The 27,302-nt window shown below is 38.8% G+C and overlaps 2 protein-coding genes and 1 long non-coding RNA gene across 3 annotated transcripts; 1 reads left to right on the top strand and 2 right to left on the bottom strand.

Moving 5' to 3' along the window:
• The first annotated feature begins 234 nt into the window (after positions 1 to 234).
• LOC125246550 (E3 SUMO-protein ligase ZBED1-like) lies at positions 235 to 2,759 on the top strand. The gene is made up of 2 exons (XM_048157495.1): positions 235 to 2,009; positions 2,109 to 2,759. The coding sequence occupies exons 1-2, from the start codon at positions 534 to 536 to the stop codon at positions 2,508 to 2,510; spliced, it is 1,878 nt and encodes a 625-aa protein (XP_048013452.1). The 5' UTR covers positions 235 to 533; the 3' UTR covers positions 2,511 to 2,759.
• A 7,103-nt stretch (positions 2,760 to 9,862) lies between these two features.
• Positions 9,863 to 14,813, bottom strand: LOC125247896. The gene is made up of 5 exons (XR_007180197.1): positions 12,345 to 14,813; positions 11,834 to 11,900; positions 11,166 to 11,246; positions 10,934 to 11,021; positions 9,863 to 10,399 (listed from the first exon to the last, which is right to left on the bottom strand). It is a non-coding gene; the product is annotated as an uncharacterized LOC125247896 (long non-coding RNA).
• Positions 14,814 to 15,213: 400 nt separating this feature from the next.
• Positions 15,214 to 17,115, bottom strand: LOC125248011 (beta-1,3-galactosyl-O-glycosyl-glycoprotein beta-1,6-N-acetylglucosaminyltransferase 3-like). Its single transcript, XM_048159565.1, has one exon. The coding sequence runs from the start codon at positions 16,677 to 16,679 to the stop codon at positions 15,375 to 15,377; it is 1,305 nt and encodes a 434-aa protein (XP_048015522.1). The 5' UTR covers positions 16,680 to 17,115; the 3' UTR covers positions 15,214 to 15,374.
• Positions 17,116 to 27,302: the final 10,187 nt, after the last annotated feature.

Raw genomic sequence — 27,302 nt, 5'->3', positions numbered from 1 at the left:
AGTGCTTAAGGCATCTACAAGCAGGGTCTATCAGGGTTAACCACTTAAAGGTGCCCTCGAATGAAAAATTGAATTTATCTTGGCATAGTTAAATAACAAGAGTTCAGTACATGGAAATGACATACAGTGAGTCTCAAACTCCATTGTTTCCTCCTTTTTATATAAATCTCATTTGTTTAAAAGACCTCAGAGGAACAGGCGAATCTCAACATAACACTGACTGTTACGTAACAGTCGGGGTGTACGCCCCCAATATTTGCATATGCCAGCCCACGTTTCCAATAGGGATGTAACGATATTGACGATATCGCGCTATCGCGGTGGTAAACGTGTCTCGATATCGTCGTGGTTGGGTTACAATATTAAAAGGACAGGTGTCCGTCAAAAAGCAAGAGGAATAAACAGTCCCACAGAACAAATCATTGTTAACTACATAGACCATGATCCTTTGCGCTGCGTCGTCACAACAACCGTTGTTAAGCCAATAGGATTGCACGCTGCACGCTGTCCACACAAGCTCACAGCAAGCCAGCATGGCCGACAGCGATACTTGTAAGGATGAAAACAACAAAACCGAAGATGAGATTGTGCCAGCCCCTGCAGCTTTTAAATCAGATGTCTGGAAACATTTTGGTTTCGCCGTGTCAAAAAACGCAAAAGGAGAGAAGGTGGTGGACAGACAATGGACTAAGTGCAAGCACTGCCACAGTAAACTGCGATACAACGCAGGAAACACAAGCAACATGGGAAGTCATCTGATAACCCATCATCCCGAAAAGTTTGCAGATTCTCTCACAAAGAAAGTCCTGTCCGGTCAAAAAACCCTGAAGGAGGCATTTTCAACAACTATGCCACACAACAGCGCAAGGGCTCAAGAAATCACGAGGTACATCGCGGAATACATAGCGTGTGATTTACGTCCCTTTTCTGCAGTAGATGGCAAAGGATTTAAAAGGTTAGTGGCCAAGCTTGAGCCGAAGCATCAAATGCCGTCGCGGGCTCATTTTAGTCAAACTGTGTTCCCTGCTCTTTACCGTGAGACAAAAAACCGTGTCATGTTGAACCTTAAACAGTCTGAGTGCATTGCTATTACCACTGATGGGTGGACTTCCAGAGCGACTCACAGTTACATCACTATTACGGCACATGTTTTGATGAGTGAATGGGAAATGCAGAGTTACGTTTTACAAACTAGACAGCTTAGCGAATCACACACTGGTGTAAACATAGCCGAAGTCCTTAAATCTGCAGTCAAAGAGTGGGGGCTGGACAAGATTGGAACAAGGATCGCTGTTGTTACTGACAACGCAAGCAACATGCGAGTAGCAGTAAAGGAAGCCGAACTGTCCCCTCACATACGGTGCTTTGCGCACACACTAAACCTGGCCTCCCAAGCAGGTTTAAAGGTCAACGCAGTGAGCCGCCTCCTCGGTAGAGTCAGACGTGTAGCTAGTTTTTTTCACCGCAGTTCTACAGCCACAGCCGTGCTGACCACCAAACAAAAACTACTCAATCTCCCTGTACATAAACTCATTATTGATGTAGTGACAAGATGGAATAGCTCTCTGGACATGGTGGAGCGCTACCTTGAACAGCAACAAGCTGTTGCTGCAGCCCTACTGAGTGATGAACTGAGACACAAGTCACGTGAAATTGACACTTTGGACACATCTGACATTGCAAATGCAGAGGATCTTGTGAAGATTCTTTTATCAATAAAAAAGGCCACAACTGTTCTCTGTGATGAGTTGCAACCAACAATATCTCTCATTTCACCACTAAAACAAATGATTCAAGACAGCATGGCCACAGATAATCACGACTCAAATGCCATTGCTCTGATGAAGGTAGCCATTCTGAAGGATCTTACTGACAGATACCAAGGAGAGGATGAAAAGTTCATGCAGGAGAGCAGTGCTTTGGATCCACGCTTTCGGACCTTGCAACATCTAGGCAGTGGAGAGAGAGAGGACGTCTTTGAAAGAATAGCATCACAGATGCAACAACAGGTAAAAAATGTTAACGCTGTGCCATAGAGAAAATTGAGAGAAATACAATAAAATGTAACAAAATGCTGATATAATGTCTTTTTATCATTTATGAACCAGGACCAAGATGTGCTGCCCAGGAGCCCACATCCAGCAGATCTGGACGACAGCAGCGCGAGCTTTGTGCCTCCTCTAAAGAAGCATGCCCTTGAGGACCTCCTTGGCTCTTCTTTTAGCAGTAATCAAGTCACAGGTGGAATTCAGGCAGAAATTGACTCTTACTGCAAAGAAGCATTAGTTTCTCTGTCTGCTTGCCCTCTTAAGTGGTGGAGAGACAATGCAGGGCGGTATCCTATTCTGTCTTCATTAGCAAAGACCTACCTGTGTATACCCGCTACCTCGGTGCCCAGTGAAAGGGTATTTTCAACAGCAGGGGATATTGTAAATGCCCAGAGGTCTCTTCTTCTCCCTTGCAATGTAGATCTTTTGATCTTTCTAAAGAAAAACTTGAACATTAGCTAAAGGATAGTTCAGTGTTTTTCAGAAGGCTTTTTGCCAGACTGTTTAAGGATTTTTTTTACTGTTTTTATTTTCTTCTCCCTTGCAATGTAGATATTTTGATCTTTCTGATGAAAAACGTGAATATAAGCTAAATGATAGGTCAGTGTTTTTTTAAAAGGCTTTTTGACTGACTATTTTATTTAAGTTTAAGTTATGTTTCTAAATACCAGTTTTAAAAGGCTGCTTTTACACTGTGTGCAGAATTATTAGGCAAGCTAACTTTCTGATCATATTTTTTTTCCAAACACATTTTACCAATTTCAATCCACATCAATCTTAATAACTACTATTAATAATGTTTTTAATCATTTATAAGTGATATATAATTGTTCATGAAGGCTGGAAATGAAAAATGCCTTATATTCAGGTGTGCAGAATTATTAGGCAGGTTTGCTTTTACAGGCAAAATGAGCCAAAAAAGAGATTTAACTTAGACTGAAAAGTCAAAAATGATTAAATACTCACGAGAAGGACGCAATACTAATGCAATACTAGAAATTGCAAAGTTAAAGCATGACCAATGGACAGCAAAATGCTCATTGGGTCAGCGGGGTCATACAAAAACAGGTGGAAAAGAAAAGACACATATTAACTGCAAAAGAGTTAAGAATTAAGGTGAAGAGTTAAGTGTGAAACCATCAGGAACCTTTTAGTCTCCAGCTCCACCATTTTCCAGAACTGCAACCTACCTGGAGTCTCCAGAAGTGCAAGGTGTCTCAGAGACTTAGTTAGGTTAGCTAAAGAATCCTAAAAAATGACCCGCTCTTAATAAGAATCACAAGCTGAAGTGTTATAAAATACATGAAGACTGGGTTTTTATAGGCCTTATAGACAGACAGCTTGAGAGTGACTCCTGAAGGACCAGCACCACATCCTCTTTTACCACTGTTTGAAGAATTTATCTTCCAGAATCTGGCAGTAAGTTTTGGAAGATCATTTTTAGTCCATCTCTGCAAGACGGACATTTCAGGATAAGAGAGGGACTAAAAGTAAACTCCCACACCTTACTGCCAGATTTTGGAAGATAAATTCTTCAAACAGTGGTACAAGAGGATGTGGTGCTGGTCCTTCAGGAGTCACTCTCAAGCTGTCTGTCTATAAAGCCTATAAAAACCCAGTCTTCATGTATTTCACAACATTTCAGCTTGTGATTATTATTAAGAGCGGGTCATTTTTTAGGATTCTTTAGCTAACCTAAGTCTCTGAGATCCTGACACCTTGCACTTCTGGAGACTCCAGGTAGGTTGCAGTTCTGGAAAATGGTGGCGCTGGAGACTAAAGGGTTCCTGATGGTTTCACACTTAATTCTTCACCTTAATTCTTCAATCTTTTGCAGTTAACATGTGTCTTTTCTTTTCCACCTGATTTTGTATGACCCCGCTGACCCCATGAGCATTTTGCTTTCCCTTGGTCATGCTTTCACTTTGCAAATTCTAGTATTGCATTAGTATTGCGTCCTTCTCGTGAGTATTTAATAATTTTTGACTTTTCAGTCTGAGTTAAATCTCTTTTTTTGGCTCATTTTGCCTGTAAAAGCAAACCTGCCTAATAATTCTGCACACCTGAATATAAGGCATTTTTCATTTCCAGCCTTCATGAACAATTATATATCACTTATAAATGATTAAAAACAATATTAATAGTAGTTATTAAGATTGATGTGGATTGGAATTGGTAAAATGTGCTTGGAAAAAAAATATGATCAGAAAATCAGCTTGCCTAATAATTCTGCACACAGTGTATTTGCCTTGCACATTTAAACCTGACTTAACTTGATCTTTGTTTGCACTTAAAGGGAATTCCCTATTGTTTACAATTGTTCTAGTTGCTTCTTAACTTGAACATTGCACAGAAGAATCAGTTATGCAACCAAATATTACTATACAGAATATTGATGTTCCTGACTACAACTTGCACTTTAAAAGCACTATGTGATCAGCGTTTTATGTTGTCATGGATCCATAAATACAACAATAAATTGCCTGTTGACTGGCAAAAGCAGAATAAATGTCAGTATTTTTTCGCTATTATCATCACAAACACTATCGTGAGCTATTTAACAATACTGTGAGCTTTTCCACAATATCGCAATAAATATCGTACCGTGAGGTCAATATCGAAATTGTATCGTACCGTGAGATTTTGATATCGTTACATCCCTAGTTTCCAACATTATAAAAGGCATTAGACAAGGGCAGCCAGTATTAACATCTGGATCTGTGCACAGCTGAATCATCAGACTAGGAAAGCAAGCAAGAACAATAGCGAAAAATGGCAGATGGAGCAATAATAACTGACATGATCCATGATAACATGATATTTTTAGTGATATTTGTAAACTGTCTTTCTAAATGTTTCGTTAGCATGTTGCTAATGTACTGTTAAATGTGGTTAAAGTTACTATAGTTTCTTACTGTATTCACGGAGACAAGAGAGCCGTCACTATTTTCATTTTTAAACACTTGCAGTCTGTATAATGCATAAACACAACTTCATTCTTTATAAATCTCTCCAACAGTGTAGCATTAGCCGTTAGCCATGGAGCACTATCAAACTCATTCAAAATCAGAAGTAAACAATATAACAGTATACAATACTCACATAATCCGACGCATGCATGCCGCATGCATGACGAACACTTTGTAAAGATCCATTTTGAGGGTTATATTAGCCGTGTAAACTTTGTTAAGGCACTGTTCAAGGCAAGCGCGAGCTCTGTGGGCGTGGACCACGGGATTTAAAGGGGCCGCAGCATAAAATCGGCGTGTTTATAATGATGCCCCAAAATAGGCAGTTAAAAAAATTAATTAAAAAAAATCTATGGGGTATTTTGAGCTGAAACTTCACAGACACATTCAGGGGACACCTTAGAGTTATATTACATCTTTTAAAAACATAATCTAGGGCACCTTTAAAATTTGACATCTTCAGTTTATTTTACACTCTTAGAAAGAATGTGTTAAAATTGACTCAGACTGTGTTCAATTCTTACACCTAAAATGTGTTGTTAAAATAATAAAACACAAAGTAAACAATTTGAGTTCAACACATTAATTGTCATTGAATATTAACAATAAAAACAAAACTCAGACTGCAGAAACAGTTCTTTTTCCAGTTTTATCAGGCAGATAACCCTTTATCTGATGATTGTGGCAGACCAGAAGGAATTTTTACAAGTCTGTACTCCGCCATCTTTTCCACAGCATACGAGTAGCCTAAAAGTAATCATCAAAATATTAAACTTCAACAGTCCTTAAAAAAACAAAAAAAAAAAAAAAAAAACCCACAACTGACTTTTCACATATGTGATGATAGCAGCGCTGGAACAACTTATCCAAGCCACAGGTGAGGCTCTTATCTTCCAGTGAAATACAACTTTGTCATTTGTGGCAACAATAACAAACTGGCGGGCTTCACTGGTCAGGTTTCCAGTGCAGACTAGCTGTGGTTGCTTGCCTCTTGGGGCGACTGAGAAGGTTAAGGAAAATTTGTCATTTTTAAAAAACCCTCCAACTTTAAAGCTCTCAGCTCAAGGGTTAAAGGGTTCGTTCACCCAAAAATGAAAATGATTTACTCACCCTCAAGCCATCCTAGGTGGATATGATTTTCTTCTTTCAGGCGAATACAATGAGAATTATATTAAATAATGTCCAGGCTCTTCCAAACTTTACAATGGCAGTAAATAGAGTATGAGATTTTGAAGCCCAAAAAAGTGCAACCATCCATCATAAAAGATAACCACATGGCTCTGGGGGGTTAATAAAGGCCTTCTGAAGTGAAGTGATGCATTTGTGTAAGAAAAATATCCATTTTCCAATTTACGGCGAAAGAGTGAACTCTGACATGACAGAAGCGCAGAGGAGAGAGCAAAACAAAACACCGGTCACAAATTAGAAGTATAAAACGAGAATTTTTGAAAAGAAATGTCAGAGGATTACGATATAAGAGGAGGATCTTGAGTTTGTTGCACAGCCCTGTTTGTTTGAACAGCAAAAGGCATCAAAGCTTACGCTACCCCTATATCATTTTAACGTACGGTCGTCTGCTGGAAGCCAGTTATTTAAGTTTTTAAAGTTTTAAATATTTATATTTTTTCTTATACAAACACAACACTTCGCTTCTGAAGGCCTTTATTAAAGGGTTAGTTCACCCAAAAATGAAAATTCTGTCATTTATTACTCACCCTCATGGTGTTCCACACCCATAAGACATTCGTTCATCTTCGGAACACAAATTAAGATATTTTTGATGAAATCCGGTGGCTCAGTGAGTGCGCACAAAAAGTATTCTCGTCGCTTCATAAAATTATTGTAGAACCACTGCAGTCACATGGACGGTTTTAACAACGTCTTTAGTACCTTCATGGATCTTGAGAGTTTGAATGGCATTGCTGTCAATGGAGGCCTCTCTGAGCCACCACATTTCATCAAAAATATCTTAATTTGTGTTCTGAAGATGAACAAAGGATTTACAGGTGTGGAACGACATGAGGGTGAGTAGTTAATGACAGAATTTCATTTTTGAGTGAACTAACCCTTTAATAAAGGCCTTCAGAAGCAAAGTGTTGTGTTTGTGTAAGAAAAATATCAAATTTTTGGGTGAACTAACCCTTTAACCCCCCTAGAGCTGCATCATTATCTTTTATGATGGATAGTTGCACTTTTTTGGGCTTCAAAATCTCATCCTCTATTCACTACCATTATAAAGCTTGGAAGAGCTAGGACATTATTTAATATAACTCCGATTGTGTTCGTCTGATAGAAGAAAGTCATATACACCTATGGCTTGAAATCATGGGATAATTTTCACTTTTTGGTGAATTATCCCTTTAAGTCAAAAATGATCAATAACACACTTAAGCAGTTAATTATTACTCACTATTGTTACAGTTTGTAAGATGATCGAACAGGAAGTAAGGAGGTTACATTCCTTCTCCAAAGCCACAATCTGGCTTAGTTCTGGCATACCATTTTGTTTCGCAATACTCAATTAATGATAGTAAACTGAGGTTGGTGTCTTAAGAAGAAGTATGTGAGCTGAATTTTACATAAATCACAACAATCCTGTGCTATGGGCATAGCCATTGATACAGGCCGCAGCGGAAGTATGGTAAAGGCTTATTCGGAGTGGTGGCTGGATACCGTGGCTGGAGAGTATGTCATCAGTTTCTGAGCTTTTCTCACATTATTCATAAGAATAAACTCTTTTAATCTAGTCACTGCATATTATGCATTAGATCACATTACAGCAGAGAATACAAATGCCACAAAAGACCTTTTCAGTGCTGTTCGTTCACCTCTGCATGTTCAGCTTGCGTGTCGTGTATCTTACAGTATCACAAAAGTATTTTGCATTTTCCCCGCAATGCAGTCAAAGCTGGAGTTTAACTACCAATGCATCGAAAATATGACTAAACAATATTTAGTATAACCACACAAATGTGGTTTCTGCACGAGTTTAACAACACTTAGAATGCGGATCACAATTCATATTCATATCCGGACCGGCGTAATCATGTTTTTTATGGATATGTGTCATTTGTCAGATTGTAGTGTTTGTAAACATTATTAAAAAAAATACTACTAGACATTTTAAATGCTCTTCCTCATTTTTTTATATAGACCAATAACTCTGTAAAGTTATAATGCTGATTTGTATTTCTAAGAGTAATTTAATAGTTGTTAGTAGTAGTTTTGGTTCCTGTGTAGACAATGCAATACTGTTCAAATGAGTTCTGTGGTCTGAGTAGGAGGAAATTTTATCAAAAGTTTTGCATGCTTCTGGTTTTGCTGCTGCTACTTGTTTTCATGTTTCAGGATTTGCTACTCCATAATCTAATGCATAAGTTCACATTCATGTTTATAAATTTTAAAAATAGTTAGCCCTTCATAACATCCTTCATATACAGTGGTGTGAATAAGTGTTTGCCCCCTTCCTTTTTTTGCATGTTTGTCACAGTTTAATGTTTCAGATCATCAAACAAATTTAAATATTAATCAAAGATAACACAAGTAAACACAACATGCAGTTTTTAAATGAAGGTTTTTATTATGAAGGGAAAACAAAATCCAAACCCACATGGCCCTGTGTGAAAAAGTGCTTAGAGACATTCTAGAGATATTTCATAGATGATGAAGCATTGTTTTTAAAGATAAGTTGCAAAAAAATAAGTATATTTTAAATTAATTTTATTAAGTATACTTAAGAAAAATTCAAGTATATTTTTAGAATACTTTATGTAGTAGTATACTTGCAAGTGTACTATTTCAGTACTACTTGGGACTAAATTGGCCCACTTTTTAGTGTATAAAAGTATAATTAAGTATACTTTAAGTGTAACCATAGTAAACTTTTGAGTACAAAACTATGTTTTTCATTTGTACTGCAAATTGTGCTGTATTAGCGTTACCTGTAGATTTCAATTTCTGTAGCCACTCCGCAGTCCGAAGTCTTTTGCTTTTGACCATGGGTGAATCTCCAATCTTCTGAATTACAATCCGCCATCAAAATGATAAGTTTAATTATTTCAGCTGCTGTGAGAAATGCATATCAGCAGCATCCAATATGCATAGTCTAGCTGGGACTCCTTCCTTTCTGTTTAAAGACGTGACGTAATGACGCAAAGACAAACTGCTGCATGCTCCAATTTCCCGTGGAAATCCACCAGTATAATTTTATTATAAAACATTATTACAAGCTTACTGTTGTGAATCGGGCTTAAGTAAAGAGATAGTTTTGAACACTGGCTGGTTATGTACTTGCTCAAAAATTAACCAAAAAAGTTACAGACTGCAGCTTTATGCCCTCATTGAACTAAGGCCTAATCCTGGCTCAGTCTAAGCCCCGTCTGTGAAATTGGGCCATAGTGTCATAAATAATGGAAAATTCTGTCATTGGCGGAGAAAGAGTTAAGTAGATCTTGAATAAATTCCTATGTACACTACCAGTGGACTACACAAAAATGTACACACTCAGAATTAGGAACATATACACTGTAAAAAGTGAAACATTGGATTAACTTAATAAAATTGAAGTAACCATTCACAATAAAGATTTTACATTGACCTAATGTTCAGAAACCATTCAGTTCAAACTAATTTTCTGCATTTCATGCAAACTCTTTTCTGAATTTGGTGTAAATCAATATTTTAAATTGGCTTAAATTAAAAAAAAAAAGGTTTTTAAGAGACTTGATCTAAATTTAATTTTCTTCAATCTGAAATATGTATTCATTGCAAGTAATATAAAATGCTTTACAATTGACAATCTAAAAAAAATTAAATTCTCTCAATATATATATATTTTAAATGAGTCAGATCAAACATTATTTTAAAAGATTTATTAAATCACTGTTTTTAAGATTAGACTTTTTTGGCAAAACAAACATTGTTTTACAAATACAAATGTAATTCAGAGAAATAAATGTAAATCAAATACAAAACATAGATATTGCCACATCCAGTAAACAACAAACAACTACTGAACTACTAATACGATGTAGTGGAGACTGGGGTGAAAGAATTTCTGCCATCCTGTGATCATCAAAGCACTGAAATGGAGGCTGTCAGTCAGTCATTGACTATGCAGCAGAGTGGAGAGGCGACATATTTTGGGGGTCATTTTTCTTGCGCCAAGTTCCATTAAAACTTTCAGAAAAAACTCAAGTGAATTTCAGTTCTTTTGGATACTCGAGGTATACCACATATGTTAGTCCAAACAGCATTGCTACAGCAGCTGCGGTTGAGGGCACGTTACTGAGGACCTCTGTGGACTCAATGAGAACCCTGGTGTCTGTCTGTCTCACTGATTAAGACGGCCATTGTTTGCTCCAGTCCATCACCTGGCATATCCTGGCAAGACAATACATAGTAATGAATAAAGAGTGTATCAGTATCTCAGAAAATTAAACACTATTTTGGTTTTGAGTGGTTGATAGCACTGTTGTGGTCTATTGTTTTTGTGTACAGATCTCAGACCCTAGGCTGCCTACAAAGGCGTTTTTTTTGACGGCCTGCTTATGGGGCGTGCAGCTAGCGGATCATAAGGATGAATATGATCATTTATGTTTGGGCCTGCAATCGCTGATACAACCTTTAAAACAACCAGGGCATCCATAACACTTCAGCTGTGCCACATGCAGATTGCCTCCATATAACACCACACTGAAAAGGCTAACAATGTTAGTCACACATGCTACAAAAGAAATCAGTCTGTGCTGACAACTTTCAGGCTACTGGTGCTAAAAATCTTTTAACCTTTGTAGCACCAGTGTTACGCGCAAAAAAAGTTAATCTACAACCCTGTCATAGCGACCATAGAACAGACCGGTTAAGGTAATATCAAACATATTTGATTCAGTCTGACTCAGTCGTAATTGTACATACCTCATCTAAACGATGTAAAATCCTGCCATTCTTTTCCTTTGTCACGCCACCCTTTTTCCGTTGTGATTCTCATGAACTCGGCACTGATCTAAAAAATTAAAACAGCAGAAAATACAAAGTTTGGGATTAATAATTGACCAAATTATTTAAATTAGTAACAAAAGCTGTAATCATATTACTGTTATGAATACCAAATGAACAAGAATCAACATAGTTTTGCACCAAAACTGACCTCTTCCATTTTAAAAAGTGCTGGCCACCTCTCCCACAACATTTGCAATTCTTCCCAGTCAAATATTAAATTGTCATCTTTCTGAAACATAAGTAAATTAATTATCAGTATCTTACCTGGCAAAAATGTATTTATTCAATGTTATCTACATTATATTGCAACTGCAGCAGCATTTTGAACATTTGCAAAGATACGTTAAGCCATTAACTTTTAAATGAATCATTATAGCCTATTCAAATTGCAAACACACAAGGACAGTCTCCGCATGGAAAACACACGACTGGTAGATGAACGTGCTACAACATTTCTCTCCGAAAAGGTAGGAAATTAAAATAGATTGAATGGAGGATTTTAACTGTGATAAGATGATTGACATGCCAGTTTACGATGACAGGATGCACGCGACAGATCCGTCCGTTAAAGATGACAAAGTAGTATCTCCCAAAGCTTGCATACTCTTTTGCTACACACTCAAAAGTTTATACTTTTTCTCCACAAAAAGAGTACATACTTTTAGGACGTAACATTAGTACAAGTAGGCGAATTGGGACACAGCATATGTAATCATTTGCTCCAGCCCTGAATCAGTGCAATAAGTATTGAATGTAATGCACGAATCACCTACTGACCCCAACCCCCAACTCCCCTCCATGGCAAAAACAACTTACCAGTGTCAGCGAAGACTGGACAACCAAAACTGGCACCAGGAACTAGGCCTACCAAGCAGCAGCTTTCCTAAAATTCAAATCCAAACATTAATCCGTTTTAGTTTTACAGTTTCAAAGTGTAAATTAATTTCTCACATTCATTTCCTGCCTTCGCAAATTTAAAACATAAAACATAAAATCCGCGTTCATAATGGCATTGAGCGCCCGGAGCTGAGCCAGTAACGTTAAGCCTAAACTCTGAGCGGGAAACGTTACACGTCACTCGCATGAGGTGATTCATTTCTTTCGGCAAAGAAATGCAATATACTAAAGCTTTAGTCATGAATACAACTTTTTTTTTTTTTTACAACATTCAGAGCGAAAAAATATTTTTTTTCCTTTCATAATATCCATTCAATCGGTCTATAATATTAAGTTCTTGGATTTCCCAGGAAAATCGTTAGCTGTAAAATGGCGCAATGTTAACGCTAGGATAACACAGACATACAATTTTGGTTAATTCCTCCCTTACCTGACAAACGTGTCCTGTTCGCTTCGCGCCTCCTCCGACTTCTGCCGCTTCTGCTGCGTTCGGTCTCTTCCAGAACCTTCTCTCGAGTTTTCATGTGTGCGCATGCGCAAACCATGCTTAATCTATTAAAAGTCGTTTGATCGAATGTATAATTTAAATTACATTGTTATGTTATAATTTTATATTGTATCGATCTAAGAAAATAGATTGAAAGACAAATAAATTACAAAATGTAATTTTACTTAACAATCTAATAATTTTAGGCTATTGGAATGAAAAAAAATATATCAAACGAAAAACTCCAATGTTTTACTTTTTACAGTGTACAGTATGTTTTCTTTATAAATCAATATTTTAAAACAATGTAAGTTTATAAGACAGTATGTAAAACTATGGGAAAAAAGGTATTTAATAGGCTACTCAATCAAAAGAGTAAACACAACTACAAGCCAAGCCAAGCGAGGGTCTAGCTAGTCTCTGTTTTGTTTGACAACACTTTGAACGTCAACAGAAAGTTACTCCACCCAGGATCACTTAGAGCACCTTTAATTAAATAAATAAAAAATTGAGTACAAGAGTATTTGCCAAATATACAGCAGTAGAAGTACATAAAGTATATTTCTGAGAAATACATAAAAGGTAGACTGAAAGTATACATTATTTTTTAGTTTGAAAGAAGTATAGGGGAGAGTGGGGTAAGATGAGCCAGTGGGTAAGTTGACCCACCCCCTGTATCTTGGCAATTGTACCATTTTATTGTCATTTGACCATATATTTTAGAACCACCCATAATTTCTGCCAGACTGTGAAAAGGAGAAGCACATGGGAGGAGTGGAAGTCGCTTATTTACTTTAAAAAATGTTTTTGGCTTGTCAAATTTAAATTTTAACATAACAGATGTAATGGCTGTTACATCAAAGCAAATTTGTCCGGGTCTAAAACTATTTATGATGCATATTGGTGATTTAGCAACGTATAAAACCATTCAAGTCATTTAGCTAAATATTATTCTGAATTGGTAAGCTAGCTAGCTTTTCCAAAAATGGCAGCTATGGGGCAAAGTGAGCCAAATGCTGTGGGGTAAATTGAGCCAGCGTTTTGACTTCCCCCACATAAGGCAATGTATTTAAGTTAAATCTGAAGTATAAACTGGTGTCATTTCAATGTAATATTACCCAACTGGTTTAGTTTTTATTTTATTTTTGTTTAGGAACAGTGTACAAGTACACCAAATCCTTCTCTGATACGAACCAGAGGATGTTTAATCATATATATCTTTCCATCTGTAGTCTCTAATGGCATAACATGGTCGACAACTAAAAACTACCATGTCAAGAACCTTTTGATTAAAATGTTTATTAGTTTCACTGATATTTAATCATTCTTATTTAGTTTTTATTTAATTTTACTCAAACTCTCTGTTTAGTCTGTTTATAGGAAGGTTACAACTTTGATGTTCAACATATTGTTTCAGAAATGCAAACAATTAAAGATGCTGAAATTTCAACTTCATTTGGTTGGTTTTATGTTGTTTAATTTAGTTATAAAAAAAAGAAATATTTATTTTACAAAGAAATTTGATAATTAAATTAGTTTTTAAAATAGGTATATTATCTTTAAAATTTCAAATGGGTTTGATTCAGATTCAGTTTGATGGTCAGTTTGCACCCACCCACTGACTCGGATCAACTTACCCCTAACCTGGGGTAAATTGAGCCAGAGGAACACTTTTTTTATAAGCCATATTTTCTGAACCCTTTGTCATAGATGTATTCTGATCATTTAAAATGATAGGAAACATCCTGAAATTACTTGAAATACTATCATTGTACTTCTGCCTCCTTTTCCCTTATCTTGAGGGCCACATAAGTAAAAATGGCTCATCTTATCCCACTCTCCCCCTACTAATAGTACACTTGAAAAAACTTATTTTTTGTAAGGGTCTCTCCTCCAAAGGTATGTCCCAACACTTTTTTGCTGTGACTTCACACATATGCTATATCTATACATCTATACAGCTGCTTTGTAAGACATTATGTAGGTGTAAGGAAATTCTTCTGTGCATGTGTCACATATTAACCACATCCTGTGTTTGCTCCTTTTTCTGTTTCAGATCATATCTTCTATGTTGAGAGAAATTTGCATTTATAAATATATTTGTTATACGTTACCTCACAATATCAAACAAGTAGTAGTTGGTTTATCATAAATTTAAATGTTTGCATTTGGTCATGTACCTTGTGTCACGGACACACATCTAAATTATATATAATCTATTACCTTTGCTTGTGAGATCTTTTTTTTTGTACTCTGTTAATATTTTAATTATGATTTAAATTCATTAATGTCACATCTTTATATGAAGTATTATGTGTAACACAAAGAAAGCTTCTCTACAAAAAAGTACAAATGATTTTTAAAACCCAAACTATTACTTTAATTAATATTTTATTTGACATTTAGCATCATAATAATATGACCTGCACAGAAAGTGTAGTATTAAACATTACATATATATATATATATATATATATATATATATATATATATATGTGGTCCCACTTTATATTAAGTGGCCTTAACTACTATGTACTTACATTTAAATTAATCATTTGATACAGTGCACTTATTGTGTACATACATGTTTTTACATTGTACTTATATTTTAAAAATACTAGCATGTAATTACATCTGTAATTAATTTCTGTAATTACATTTATAATTACACTGTTGACCCATCCCTTACACCTTACCCCTAACCTTAAACCTACCCATAACACCAAAGCTTTCCCTAACCTTACCCGTATCCACCTCAATAGCAGCAAAAGTGTTTTGCAATTCAATATGAACCCAATAAGTACATTGTACTTATTTTTTGATGCAAGTACATAGTAGTTAAGGCCACTTAATATAAAGTGGGACCATATATGTTTATATATGTAATTAATATTACATATTAACACATTTCATAAAAATAAAACAAAAATCCATATATCTAATATTTACAAACAATTTAAAACATTAAAAACATCATAAAATAATGTCAGATTTATCAACTGTTAGTAATGATCGACCATAAATAGCTTTGTACCTTAAAAAAGCCTCCATACATTTGATAGCTACATCATCTACTTGTGGATCAAACTTGTTTGCCAAAAGATGGTGTTGCCTCACAATCCATTTCAAGTCCCCAGCTCCATAGACACACACCGCCCGTCTGTGCGTCCCAGTGCATGGTGGGTAGGGAGCCCCACTCTTTAGATCTCCTTCATGGTAGCTCCATTTAACTAGACGAGCAATTGCGTTCATGTCCGATTGCTCGTACTTTCTGTTTGAAGGGTTGGATCCTGGTACTGAAGGCATCCGCTGTAACGTAGCCCACATGTGTTCATCTGGACTGTATGTGTCTTTCTCCCATTCCATGAATTCTTGAATCTCTTTGCTTTTGAAGATGTGATCCACAAACTCTCTTGAAACCACAAAGTAAGCATTTCCTGCAAACATAGGGCTCTTTATTGGCGGGGGTGACTTTTTAACATTGGTCCGAGTCACAACTTTCGTAACATTGTGATGATACTGCCAGCGCCCCTTTTTGGACTCTACGGCCTCGGACTCCAAACTGTTCCTTCCGTTCAGGTATTTTAGAGACTCGACTATTTCTGCATTGGTTTTGATGGGGAAATCAGTGCCACAGGTGTTGAGCAGATACTTCCACTGGACAGGTGACTTGAGAAGATCCTGCATGCAGTTGATGTCCGCTTGAACTCGAGACCAGGAGGCGTAGATCACATTCTCCAGTTTGCTGGCCATAAACACATTTGTCAGGCAGGACACAATGGCCCTAACTGCTTCTTTAAAGATCTCAGGAGACTTCTGGTCCACATGAACACAGTACAGATTGTCAGGAGTGTAAATGGCTCTTAAGAGCCTTTCAAACATCTCAATCTTCTCATGGATCACCATGGAGAAAGCAATAGGGAAATCTTTCTCCTCTTTACTGAGAGAAACCGTCAGAAACCCTCTGTCTCGGATGTAGGATGGACAATCCTTGGTTGCGTTGAGATAGAATGACTCGGATAGCAAGGATGTTCTTTTTTTCGAGGTCAGGAGCTTCCTAAAAATGTCCTTGTCCACTCCGTCCACATCTCCTTGAATAATAGCAGAACAAGCCTGTAGTTCTCCAACATCCTGCTTTAGGAAGTGATTCAAGACCAGCTCTTTCTTGCGAGGACAATTTGTCCTTTGTTCTGAATAGTTCATCAAGAGGATGGACATGGCTGTAGTCACAGAAAGGATGGAGATTATTTTTAGAATCATCTGATTGTTAAATGTCATGTTAATTTAAGATTATAACCTGCCATAAACAACTGCCAGGAGAGGAGATCTGTGTGAGTGAGGTATAAAACAGCCTCTCTTGTTAATATACCAGAAAAGTGTGTCAGGAAGTGACAGCTAACAAATCATACAAAGGGGAAGGGCTAACCTCTGCAAAAAGTCACAGTAATTACACAGCAGAGGTGTGGCTATCATCTTCTTGGAAAGTGTGATTGTCTGATATTACAGTCAAAAAGAGCATTCGGTCAAAAAGGTTTGTAAATTTTTTTGTACACCAAGATGTTTTTAAAACAAAATAAATTTTTAAACATTAAGGAAAATTTAAGTAACAAGTATCATGTGTCTTACACTGGATTTTGAAACTAATAGTGGTCTCATTGAGGAAACTGATTATCTTATCTATTAGTTGCCAGATCTGTAGCTTTTCTGACAAAGGTTTCATTGTAAGTATGTTAACTTTGTGTTGGAAGTTCATAGCCTATTGCCACTCCTTTAGCTCATATAGTAGTCTAAATGCAGTTTTCAGTTTTTTATGTATTTCTGCAGAGACATTATAACCTTGAATGAATGAATTTTGTGTTCTCTATACTTGTATTGTTGTACAAAGATGCCCGTATTTGTCAGTGGTCTATAGGCATAGTAATGAATATTTTGGGCAGGTAAAAAAAAAAAAGCACATAATCCTCACAGAAAGAGATGAATGGATTATGTTTGCATGGTGCTGAAGGAATGTTGCTGAATGTGCAAAATGGCCTTATGAGTTGTCAGCTACATTTTTTTTGTCTAATTTTTCATAACTTTGCATGCCATGATCATATTGTGTTTCAAGAAAAAATCGATGGCTCTTGAAACTATTTTGTGACTAGAAGTACCCAACCTAAAAAACGTTTTTTTTTGTTTGTTTTTTTTTTTCTTCTGTTCTCACGTTACTACTAACTGACTGTGTAGTAAGGAAGTACAAACATTCAGATGGGCAGACTGTGAAAGATACATGAACCAGAACAGCACGCCTAATTTAAACCTGGTTGTCAAACTGAAATTGTGTTTAAAAATTGCCCCTTTTTAGTTGTTCCCTATTTCAGGTTTGACACATTTCATAGTGGTGTCTGAAACAACAATTTAAATTATATAGTTCAGTCATTCAATCCCATAATGAACCACATTAAGAAGTTACCAAATAATACACTCAATGACTAGAGAATAGGCATATATACTGTTAGGGTATGGAGATAGGATTGTAGCAAAATACCAAATAGATTATGATCCACAAAAAAATGTAAAGATATTCACAAAAAATTATTGTATCCAGAAATGAATAGAATGAGATCCACAAATATATGTAAGGAGTTTCACAAAAATTAATTGAATTCAATAAATAAAATGAGATTTCCAAAAAAAAAACATATTCACAAATATGTTTTTATGTCACAAGCACAACTCTGCCTGCATTTATTTGTGAATCACCACCTGTGCATTTGTGGATCGCTGCACGCATTTGTGGATCTCTTCCTGCGCATTTATGAATCACCTCACGCATTTGTGGATTCTGAAACAATTCTAGCGTCAGGATCTCAGACAAATCCACAAATAGGTCGACTCCACCCACCGACTCCTCAAGCCAATCAGATAACAGCCACGTGGCGCTGACCAATCGCAGCACACTCTCGCTACAACCAATCACGTTTTGCTTTACAATCGGGGCGGTCTCTCGTCCTGCATTGGCTTAGAGAGGAAGTAGAGGGTTCTTAAACAATGGTACAGTAAAAAGAGGTTTAAAATTTATATTTTGTTAGACCAGGGGTACTCAAGTTCAGAGGCCAAGAGTGCCGCATTTTAACAACGCGAAGGGCCACAAATTATAACTTGGATCGTAAGACTTTTACACTGCGTTCCAAATTATTATGCAATTGACATATCATCAAGATTTCTGTACAATAAACATTCAGATTTTAGTTTTTCTAAGAAAATGTTTGTTTGTTTATTTATCCATGTCTTTTTAGATAACTGTCTGGCATCTGGCAAATTATTTTGTCTGAGATTGATACCAGTTATCTAAAAAGACATAAATAAATAAACGAACAAACATTTTCTTAGAAAAACTAAAATCTGAATGTTTATTGTATAGAAATCTTACTGATTTGTCTCTTGCATAATAATTTGGAACGCAGTGTATTTAGGCCTACTTAATATTTGTAGTTTTACTGTTTATTTACTAAAAGTGCAGTTTATTATCTAGCTAAGTCTTAATAGTATGGTGTCCTTTTTAAAGTGTCACTTAACATGATAAATGGCATAAAAAAAGGATTAATAGCTTGTCTTGCTGTATTCTTAATGTAGAAATGCATAAAGAAAAACAAGAACTGATGAAAAGAAATCCTTATTCATTTGAAATGTCTGCATTGTTTTCTCAAGAAATTTAAGGTTTGGCTGTTGTTCACTGGCTGATGAGAGTTTGTCCGTAAGACGAAAACATTGCGCTTTTTTATAGTCTTTTTATAGCACCTATTTATGCTCAGAGAATAAATGTTTTATTATTTGTATTATTATTACCTACCTTTTAATTTGGTCAGAATCCAAAAATCTTTTTTTTTTTTTTTTAATGTTCAATCACAATCTCATGAATTATCTAATTATAACCAACGTTGTAAACATGATAAATAAGATATTCTCCGTGAGCTCAATGATGTGATGACAGATCTGTAATGGAAGCGCTCTCTGCTTGCTTTCTGTTTATAACGCATTGACATTAAGAATAAAAGGTTTGTTTTTCATGCTGCACAGCAACTCCCACACTGCAAAGTTTGAGGAATGTCAACTGCATTTCATCATGGAAAAATAAGGTTACTTTGTTTTTTACTTGCACGCAGTCTCGAGACTTTGATGGCGTTCACGAACACAAGTGCTCGACACATGCGCACTAGAGAGATTCATGCTTGTCTCGTCTTTTTCGCTCAAATAGTTACAATAAAATGTCTTTGTACTTATTTAAAATAGAGTTGCTGGTATCTTTTAATCCCCTCAAACGAGCGCTCTACAACACGGTCGACTATTGTGTTTTTTGTAACTCTTGCTGTTCTGTCTTCTTTTAACATTTAAAAACAGACATATTCAAATTCCAAAGCTTGTCAGTCTTACCAACAGGAACTAACAACCTTTGGAATTTGAACATGTCTGTTTTTAAATGTTAAAAGTAATTTTAATGAATACAAATTATACGTTTTAACCACTTGGTGGAATTGGTGGATGTTCCCTTTATCATGCACCGGGGTATCACGTCAAAGCATTCACAAGTATAAATATGAAGCTATTGTGAACGTAGTTGATTTTTAATTAATATATCATGTCGATATACAATGCTTACATACTTAAAACTAATCATGGTATTGACATCTTTGTAAAGCTGTCGACTTTATAGAACAGTGGCAAGGAATAGTAATATTACCGAGCTCTGAGAGCCCCCAAGTGGTCGGGAGCATTTCCGTTGTGTTGTGGCTTTATTCCATTGTGTTGTGGCTTGATTCCGTTGTGTTGTGGCTTTATTTCGTTGTGTTGTGAACTTATGTTTGCTTTTTTAATTTTGTTGTGTTGTGCACTACTGGGCCACCGTACGTGTTAGCTGGGGATCTGTGAATGATCATAATTCGTGTATAGCCTTTATCCCGATTCACTGATCCTGATGGCAATATAAAGAATATACTCCAAAAATCATCCCCGTCCGAATGATGGCTGAAACTTTACTGATGAGTTTCATGAAGTTCCCTTTCAGTCGGTCACGTTCGACGTACGTCAGTAGTGATCGACGAATTGGGATATCGCTAGAGAGCCCTATCAGCTTTGAGTGAACTAAAGCAGGCCAATGGAATTGGCGTGCGATATTTGCATAATGCGCACCGCCTCCGACAGGTGTATATAAATAGGAAGCAGATGCAATCGCACTCTGTCTTTCGCTTCGGAGCCAACCGGTTGGTCTCTCCAGCTTTTCAAGATTTGAGTGTTCTAAACGAGCCTTTGAAGAGGTCAGCACTTTCTGTTGGTGTTACGGCACAGCAGCGAGGTCACGAGCTTCAACGAGGAGGCTGAGCTTTGAGCTCTCAACTGCTGTTTTAACAGCAAACCTATCCCATTTAAAAGCACGCTTGTACGGTTGTGATTTGGGCCGGTTCCTGCATTTTGGGGAGTGGTGTACCCGAACACATCGTGACACTCCCTGCGTGCTTCAGCACGAGAGAGCTGTTCTTCCCCTTCTAAAAGAGCTTCACAGACGAACCCTGCGTCTTTTACAAAGATGTCATTTCGTCTGTGCGTTACTGGGTGCGGTCGTTCCCTGGTCCCTGCTGATGGGCACAATCGTTGCATCATGTGTTTGGGCGTTCAGCATGCTGAAGCAGCTTTTGTGGATAGTTCATGTTCTCACTGCGGGAACATGACTATCGCAGTGCTGAGATCTAGACTCTCGTTCCTTAACTCTCAGGGAGCGGGGGTCCCCTCCCCTATGCCCTGTTCGGCCGTTTTTTCCGGCTCCAGTCGGAATGACGGTTCGGCGGTGTGTAGGCAGGGTAATCTGAGGATCACGGTTAGGGCTTCCCCGCCGAGCTCTGCTCCACGGGCCCCTGCCGCCTCACCAGCACTGCAACCCGTTGTGCTGCCATCGGTTTCTGTATACACATTTTGTATGTCTCCTTTGTCTGACACACCTATTTTAGATCTTTGAGTCACTACTAATGAGCTGATAACCCTAATCAGGTGTGTTTAATTAAGGAGACACGCAAACTGTGCAGGGTTGGTGGGCCTCCAGGAATGTGGTTGAGAAACCCTGGTCTAGTTTACTTAGTGGGTATTCAGTAAAACAGCAGTAAACTCTCTCGCCGTAAAGCTCGCCCCCTTCACCGTTCCAGTTGGTGCGACGGGTGGCTAGAGCTTGCGCTGGGCACTGGAAGGGGTTTCGTAACTGTGGTGCTTTAGTTGGGATCCCAATTCGTCGGTCACTACTGACGTACGTCGAACGTGAGCGACTGAAAGGGAACGTCTCGTCGCCACAGTTTCTGTACCCTCGCTGCTGTGCGGACACCAGTTGTCTCCTCAGCGAAAAACAGAGTGCGATTGCATCTGCTTCCTATTTATATACACCTGTCGGAGGCGGTGCGCATTATGCAAATATCGCACGCCAATTCCATTGGCCTGTTTTAGTTCACTCGAAGCTGATAGGGCTCTCTAGCGATATCCCAATTCGTTGGTCACTACTGACGTACGTCTCCATTCCCTCCTTCAGGGAACAAGGGTTACATACGTAACCTGAGACGTTTTATTGTACATTAGCTACCTTGAAATGTCCGTTTTTAACTCGTAAAATCACTGTAACATAATCACTGTAAGGCGTCCACCGACGCCTTGTTCCTCTCGCCAGTCCGGGAAAGGGCTTCTCTGGCGAGCCTCCATGTACGAAGGCACCTCTGAATAAATGAATGTGCGGACGGAACAATGGCATCGGATTCTTGGGAGGGAAATAATGGGGGCTGGTAGCCTAAACAGCACTGGAAGGGTGATAATCCCGTAGATGAGACCGGGAGTGAGTTATGTGCGTACTTGACCATGGTTAACCTGGAACTCCAAGTTGACGGCTCTGCCGATGCCACATAGTGCAGGACTCTCTCTAAGTCCTGGCTGGCTCGCTCAGCCTGACCGTTCGTCTGCGGGTGATAACCGGAGGATAGGCTCACCGTTGCCCCCAGCTGTCGACAGAATTTTGTCCAAAACCTTGACACAAACTGGGGACCCCTGTCATAAACCACGTCCACCGGGAGGCCATGAATGTGAAAAACATGGTCAAAGACAATGACCGCTGTTTCCCTCGCTGAAATTGGTAATTTGGGGAGGGGAATAAAATTAACCGCCTTCGAGAACCTGTCCACCATGGTAAGAACCACGGTATTGCCACTAGACAGGGGTAGGCCCGTGACAAAGTCCATGGCTATGTGTGACCAGGGTCTTGAAGGGATTGACAGCGGTCGGAGTAGCCCTGCCAAGGGTCGATTAGAGCCCTTACCCACCACACACGCCGGACAGGCTGAAACGAACTCCAGAGTATCCTGCGCCAGTGAGGTGCCACCAGAACCGCTGCTTGATTAACGCACACGTTCAAGCCGCTCCTGGGTGGCAAGCTAGACAGGATGAGTGACCCCACTAAAGAACGGCAGTTCGGACCGACTCGGGCACTAACAGCATACATCGTGTAACGCCTCACGGACCCTGGACTCCACTCCCCAAGTAACCGCCGCGACCACCTGGCTGGGGGCCACGATGGTCACCGGGGAAGTGTGACTAGCCTCAGCCTCAAAAATCTGTGATCGCATCTGGCTTACCGTTCTTACTACCGGGCCGATAGGAGATGATAAACATAAACTGGCTGAAAAATAATGCCCAGCGAGCCTGCCGAGAATTTAGCCTCTTCGCGGGCCGAATATATTTTAAGTTCTTGAGGTCGGTCCAAACTAAGAATGGAACCCCCGCGCCCTCTAACCAGTGACGCCACTCCTCCAATGCCAACTTAACAGCCAGTAACTCTCTATTCCCGATGTCATAATTCCGTTCCGAAGGAGTAAGACGATGAGAAAAGAATGCGCATGGGTGTACTCTGTCATCCGAAGGTGACCTCTGAGACAAAATTGCTCCCACTCCTACCTCTGACGCATCCACCTCCACAATGAATTGACGAGACGGGTCGGGGTTAGTGAGAATCGGAGCCGAAACAAAGCGGCTCTTCAGTTTTTCAAACGCCTTCTGAGCCTGCGTTGACCAACAGAAATGAATTCATGTGGAAGTGAGATTCGTCAGTGGTAGGGCGACCTGGCAGAACGAAACCCAAATCTCATTCGATGCTGAGAACGAATGGAAATCCGGTTGTCAACCCGGATAGCGAGGTCCACCAATCCGTCAAGCGTAGGGGGTAATTCCAGCGAGTAAATCTCATCCTTAATGTGCTCAACGAAGCCATGGAGAAAATGGTCCCATTGTGCCTTCAAATTCCACCCACAGGACACTGCGGAACTTGATCGAATATTCTGATACGGACCGAGTCCCCTGTTGTAACAGCGACAATTCCCGTGCCGCCTCGGTGCCCAGTGACGAACGGTCAAATACCTTGCAAAGCTCTGCTGAGAAATCCTCATATGAACTGCAGCAATCGTGCTCATTGTCCCACATAACTGTTCCCCACTCTCTAGCAAGCCCGGCCAGGTGCATGATGATGAAGGCTACCCTCAACTTCTCTGTTGAGAAGCAGGAAGGCTGTAGTGAAAAAGTCAATGAGCACTGTGATAGAAATGAGCCTGACACACAAAAATGAAACAGTCAAAGTAACCTGACACACAAAAATGAAACAGTCAAAGTAACCTGACACACAGAAATGAAACAGTCAAAGTAACAGGTGACAGTTTGAGGAAACTGGTGGCTCTCATGGTATCTGTGCACACACAGCAGAAAATGGCAGGAGAGATCACCGAGAAAGCAGGTGACAGGATGACCCAGCAGAAGACGAGTACGAGACAAGCAAGAGAAAATGACTTTGCTTAAACTCCTTGTCTAAGGGTCCTGAACACAAAATAAAACAGGTGAGACACAGAGCAAAAACGCAATGCAGACATGTAACATTCACGCGACATGAAGTGATCAACTGACAACAAGGGGAGACACAGCTGGGCATATAAAGGGTAGAGGGAACGAGCGACAGGTGTGGGAGATCAGCACCGTAGTGCTGATTACTCCAATCACGAGCTGCCGAAAAATGACAGGACAAGACAAACAACAGGAAGAGCCGGTGTCATACCCTGAAATGTGACATGTAGGATATAGGATGATCACTCCAAATATTCATGTGATGTAGTTCATAGAAATAAATTGAAAAATAAAAATTATTTATAGCATTATTTTTGAAATCATTCTCACTTTACAGCATTTTTTTCACAAGTGTCTGTGACAATTAGCTGAAAAAACAAAGTGCGGAATGTTAGACACTGCATGCACTCTATCAGACTCCAATGTTGAATGACAAAAAGCGATAACACCAAATTTAAAACACCTGCTCCCCATTCACACCTGAGACCTTGTAACATTAACGAGTCACATGACACCGGGGAGAGAAAATGGCTAATTGGGCCCAATTTGGACATTTTCACTTAGGGGTGCACTCACTTTTGTGGCCAGCGGTTTAGACATTAATGGCTGTGTGTTGAGTTATTTTGAGAGGACAGCAAGTTTACACTGTTATACAAGCTGTACACTCACTACTTTACATTATAGCATAGTGTAATTACTTCAGTGTTGTCACATGAAAAGATATAATAAAATATTTACAAAAATGTGAGGGGTGTACTCACTTCTGTGAGATACTGTATACAGACAAAACAAAATTAATACTCATGGCTACTGATGATACACTGAGGTCTAATGAAGCAAAACGATCAGTCTGTGCAAGAAACTGAACATTATTTACAACATTATTACCTGTAATCCACAGCCTCGGCAAATGGTCCTGAGCGGTCTGGAGCGTGAGTTTCCTGTCACATGATGACATATGCACCGGAGTAAACTCACACATGAGCTGACACTGTTTGTTTACAACAGAGAGGGAAGACGTGTATTGTATTGTTCAGCAAAATGGTACTTGTGCTTATCCTGGATGCCGCAAAGTTGGGAAGACTGACTTTTTATGGATTCTCAAAGTTTGAGCTCCTGTGCATACATCATTATGTGACAGGAAGTTGTGCTCCAGGACTGGTTGCCGAGGCTGTGGATTAGGTTGGCCTCAAACTTGAAGATTCTATGTCTGATTTTGGACTCAATATGTAACGCCCAACAATCTGAGGGGTGTGGCCTGATTCAAGGCTTCTCGCAACCCACTCTTTGTCCAAAAAAATCCTCAACTGTGTGGTGTCATTACGAAGTCATGATCACCAGTTGGAGTGCCCTATTTAGCCACCAGAGGGCACTCCAACACGGACTATTGTTCACCTCACTTGGACTTCAATTCCCATAACCCACTTCCCGGACTCATTATCCCGTTCATTGCTGGTTTGTTTCTGCTTTTGTTATTGTGGTTTCATTTACTGTCACCGGCTTCTGTTATTGTTTTCTTTGTTTTTGTATGGACTGTTCTATGGAGTTGACCCTTGCCTGTCTTTAGATTACGTGTTTGGATTACCCCATTAAAGCTGCATATGGATCTTACCCTCTCGTCTCTGTGCCTAACGTGACAGAAGATTAATTTTCTGCTCCCGATCGCTGTTTTTTTGGGCTTCACGAACGCTCTGTCACTGTGTTTTAGTCACTGTTGGTTACTAGGTTACCAGTACCACCATCATCTGCTTGAAAAACTTGATGGAAACACACCTAATTCGCGAAATTTGAAAAGATTCACTTCACGTTTGAATGGAAACCCAGCTATTGTCTGGATGAATCTTCTAGTGTGTGCATTCGGAGGATTATAATGCTAAAAATCAGTTGAAACTGCCCTTATGTCTATGGTCTCCCACAGTTTTAAAATCAGTTAAAGAGTTGGTTCACCCAAAAAAGAAAACTGTGTCATTAATTACTCACCCTTTCAAATTCGTAAGACTTTCGTTCATCTTCGGAATGCAAATAAAAATCTTTTTGATGAAATCTGAGATCGCTCGATCAAGTCTCTTTAGAAAATTTGGACTAAACAGCTCAATTCATATGGATTAGTTTACCAATCTCTTTATGAACTTTTTGAAGCAAGTGGTAGTTGCAAAGACAGTCAATGGAGGGACAGACATCTCTCAGTCAAAAATTTTTTTATTTACATTCTGAAGATGAAACGAAAGTCTTACGAGTTTGGAAGGACATGAGGGTGAGTAATTAATTACATAATTTTCATTTTGGGGTGAACTAACCCTTTAAGATTTGACAATCGTCTAGTGTGTGGTCAAGCTTAAGCCAGGGACACACCAAGCCTTAGTTTTTTCAGCATGTTCTGCACCGTTGGCTCTATTCTGATGTGGCCATTTTTTTTCAAAGTAGAATCGGTGTCGGGCCATCGGTGAGAGAGAGAATTCTAATTGATTGTCCAGATTTCATTTATCATGTGACAAGAGTGAGGCGAGCTGACTGAGAAGACGGTGGACGATTTGGTTTCAATGTGAAATGTTAAAGCGCCTATTTGGCAATATTTTGGATTTAAACCCAGTGGTAATATTGAACCTGCAAACATTGAGGCAATATGTAAACTGCCTGATGAAGGTGGCAGCATCCGGAGTAACACCTGTAATTTACATGCACACCTTCAAGCGCACCACATGAATGAAGCTACCAAAATGGGCCCCTCAGCAAAAAATCAATCGCAGAAGCCAGACATACCCACATCCACCTTCAAGTGCACCACAAAAATCAGGCTACCAAAATGGGCCCTGCAGCAAAAAATCAGTGGGAGATTTTCCTCACCATCATATACCTACTGTGTATTATGCGTAATAATGTGGTATAAATAATGTTCAGTTTCTTGCACAGACCAATTGTTTCATTTCATAAGAACTCAATGGACTGCCAGGAGCCACGAGTATTAATTTTGTTTTGCCTGTATATGTTTTTTGACTCTCAAAGTGACGGTAG

The sequence above is a fragment of the Megalobrama amblycephala genome, linkage group LG15, assembly GCF_018812025.1.
Source record: "Megalobrama amblycephala isolate DHTTF-2021 linkage group LG15, ASM1881202v1, whole genome shotgun sequence".
Taxonomy (NCBI): domain Eukaryota; kingdom Metazoa; phylum Chordata; class Actinopteri; order Cypriniformes; family Xenocyprididae; genus Megalobrama; species Megalobrama amblycephala.
The sequence above is the reverse complement of the archived record's forward strand: the minus strand, read 5'-3'. Positions and strand labels throughout refer to the sequence as shown.

Excerpts from the sequence above, each read along its gene's own strand:
- LOC125248011 (XM_048159565.1), bottom strand. The coding sequence starts at position 16,679 with ATGACATTTAACAATCAGATGATTCTAAAAATAATCTCCATCCTTTCT.
- LOC125246550 (XM_048157495.1), top strand. The coding sequence starts at position 534 with ATGGCCGACAGCGATACTTGTAAGGATGAAAACAACAAAACCGAAGAT. Across the intron at positions 2,010-2,108 it reads CATCACAGATGCAACAACAG|GACCAAGATGTGCTGCCCAG; the intron begins GTAAAAAATGTT and ends TTTATGAACCAG.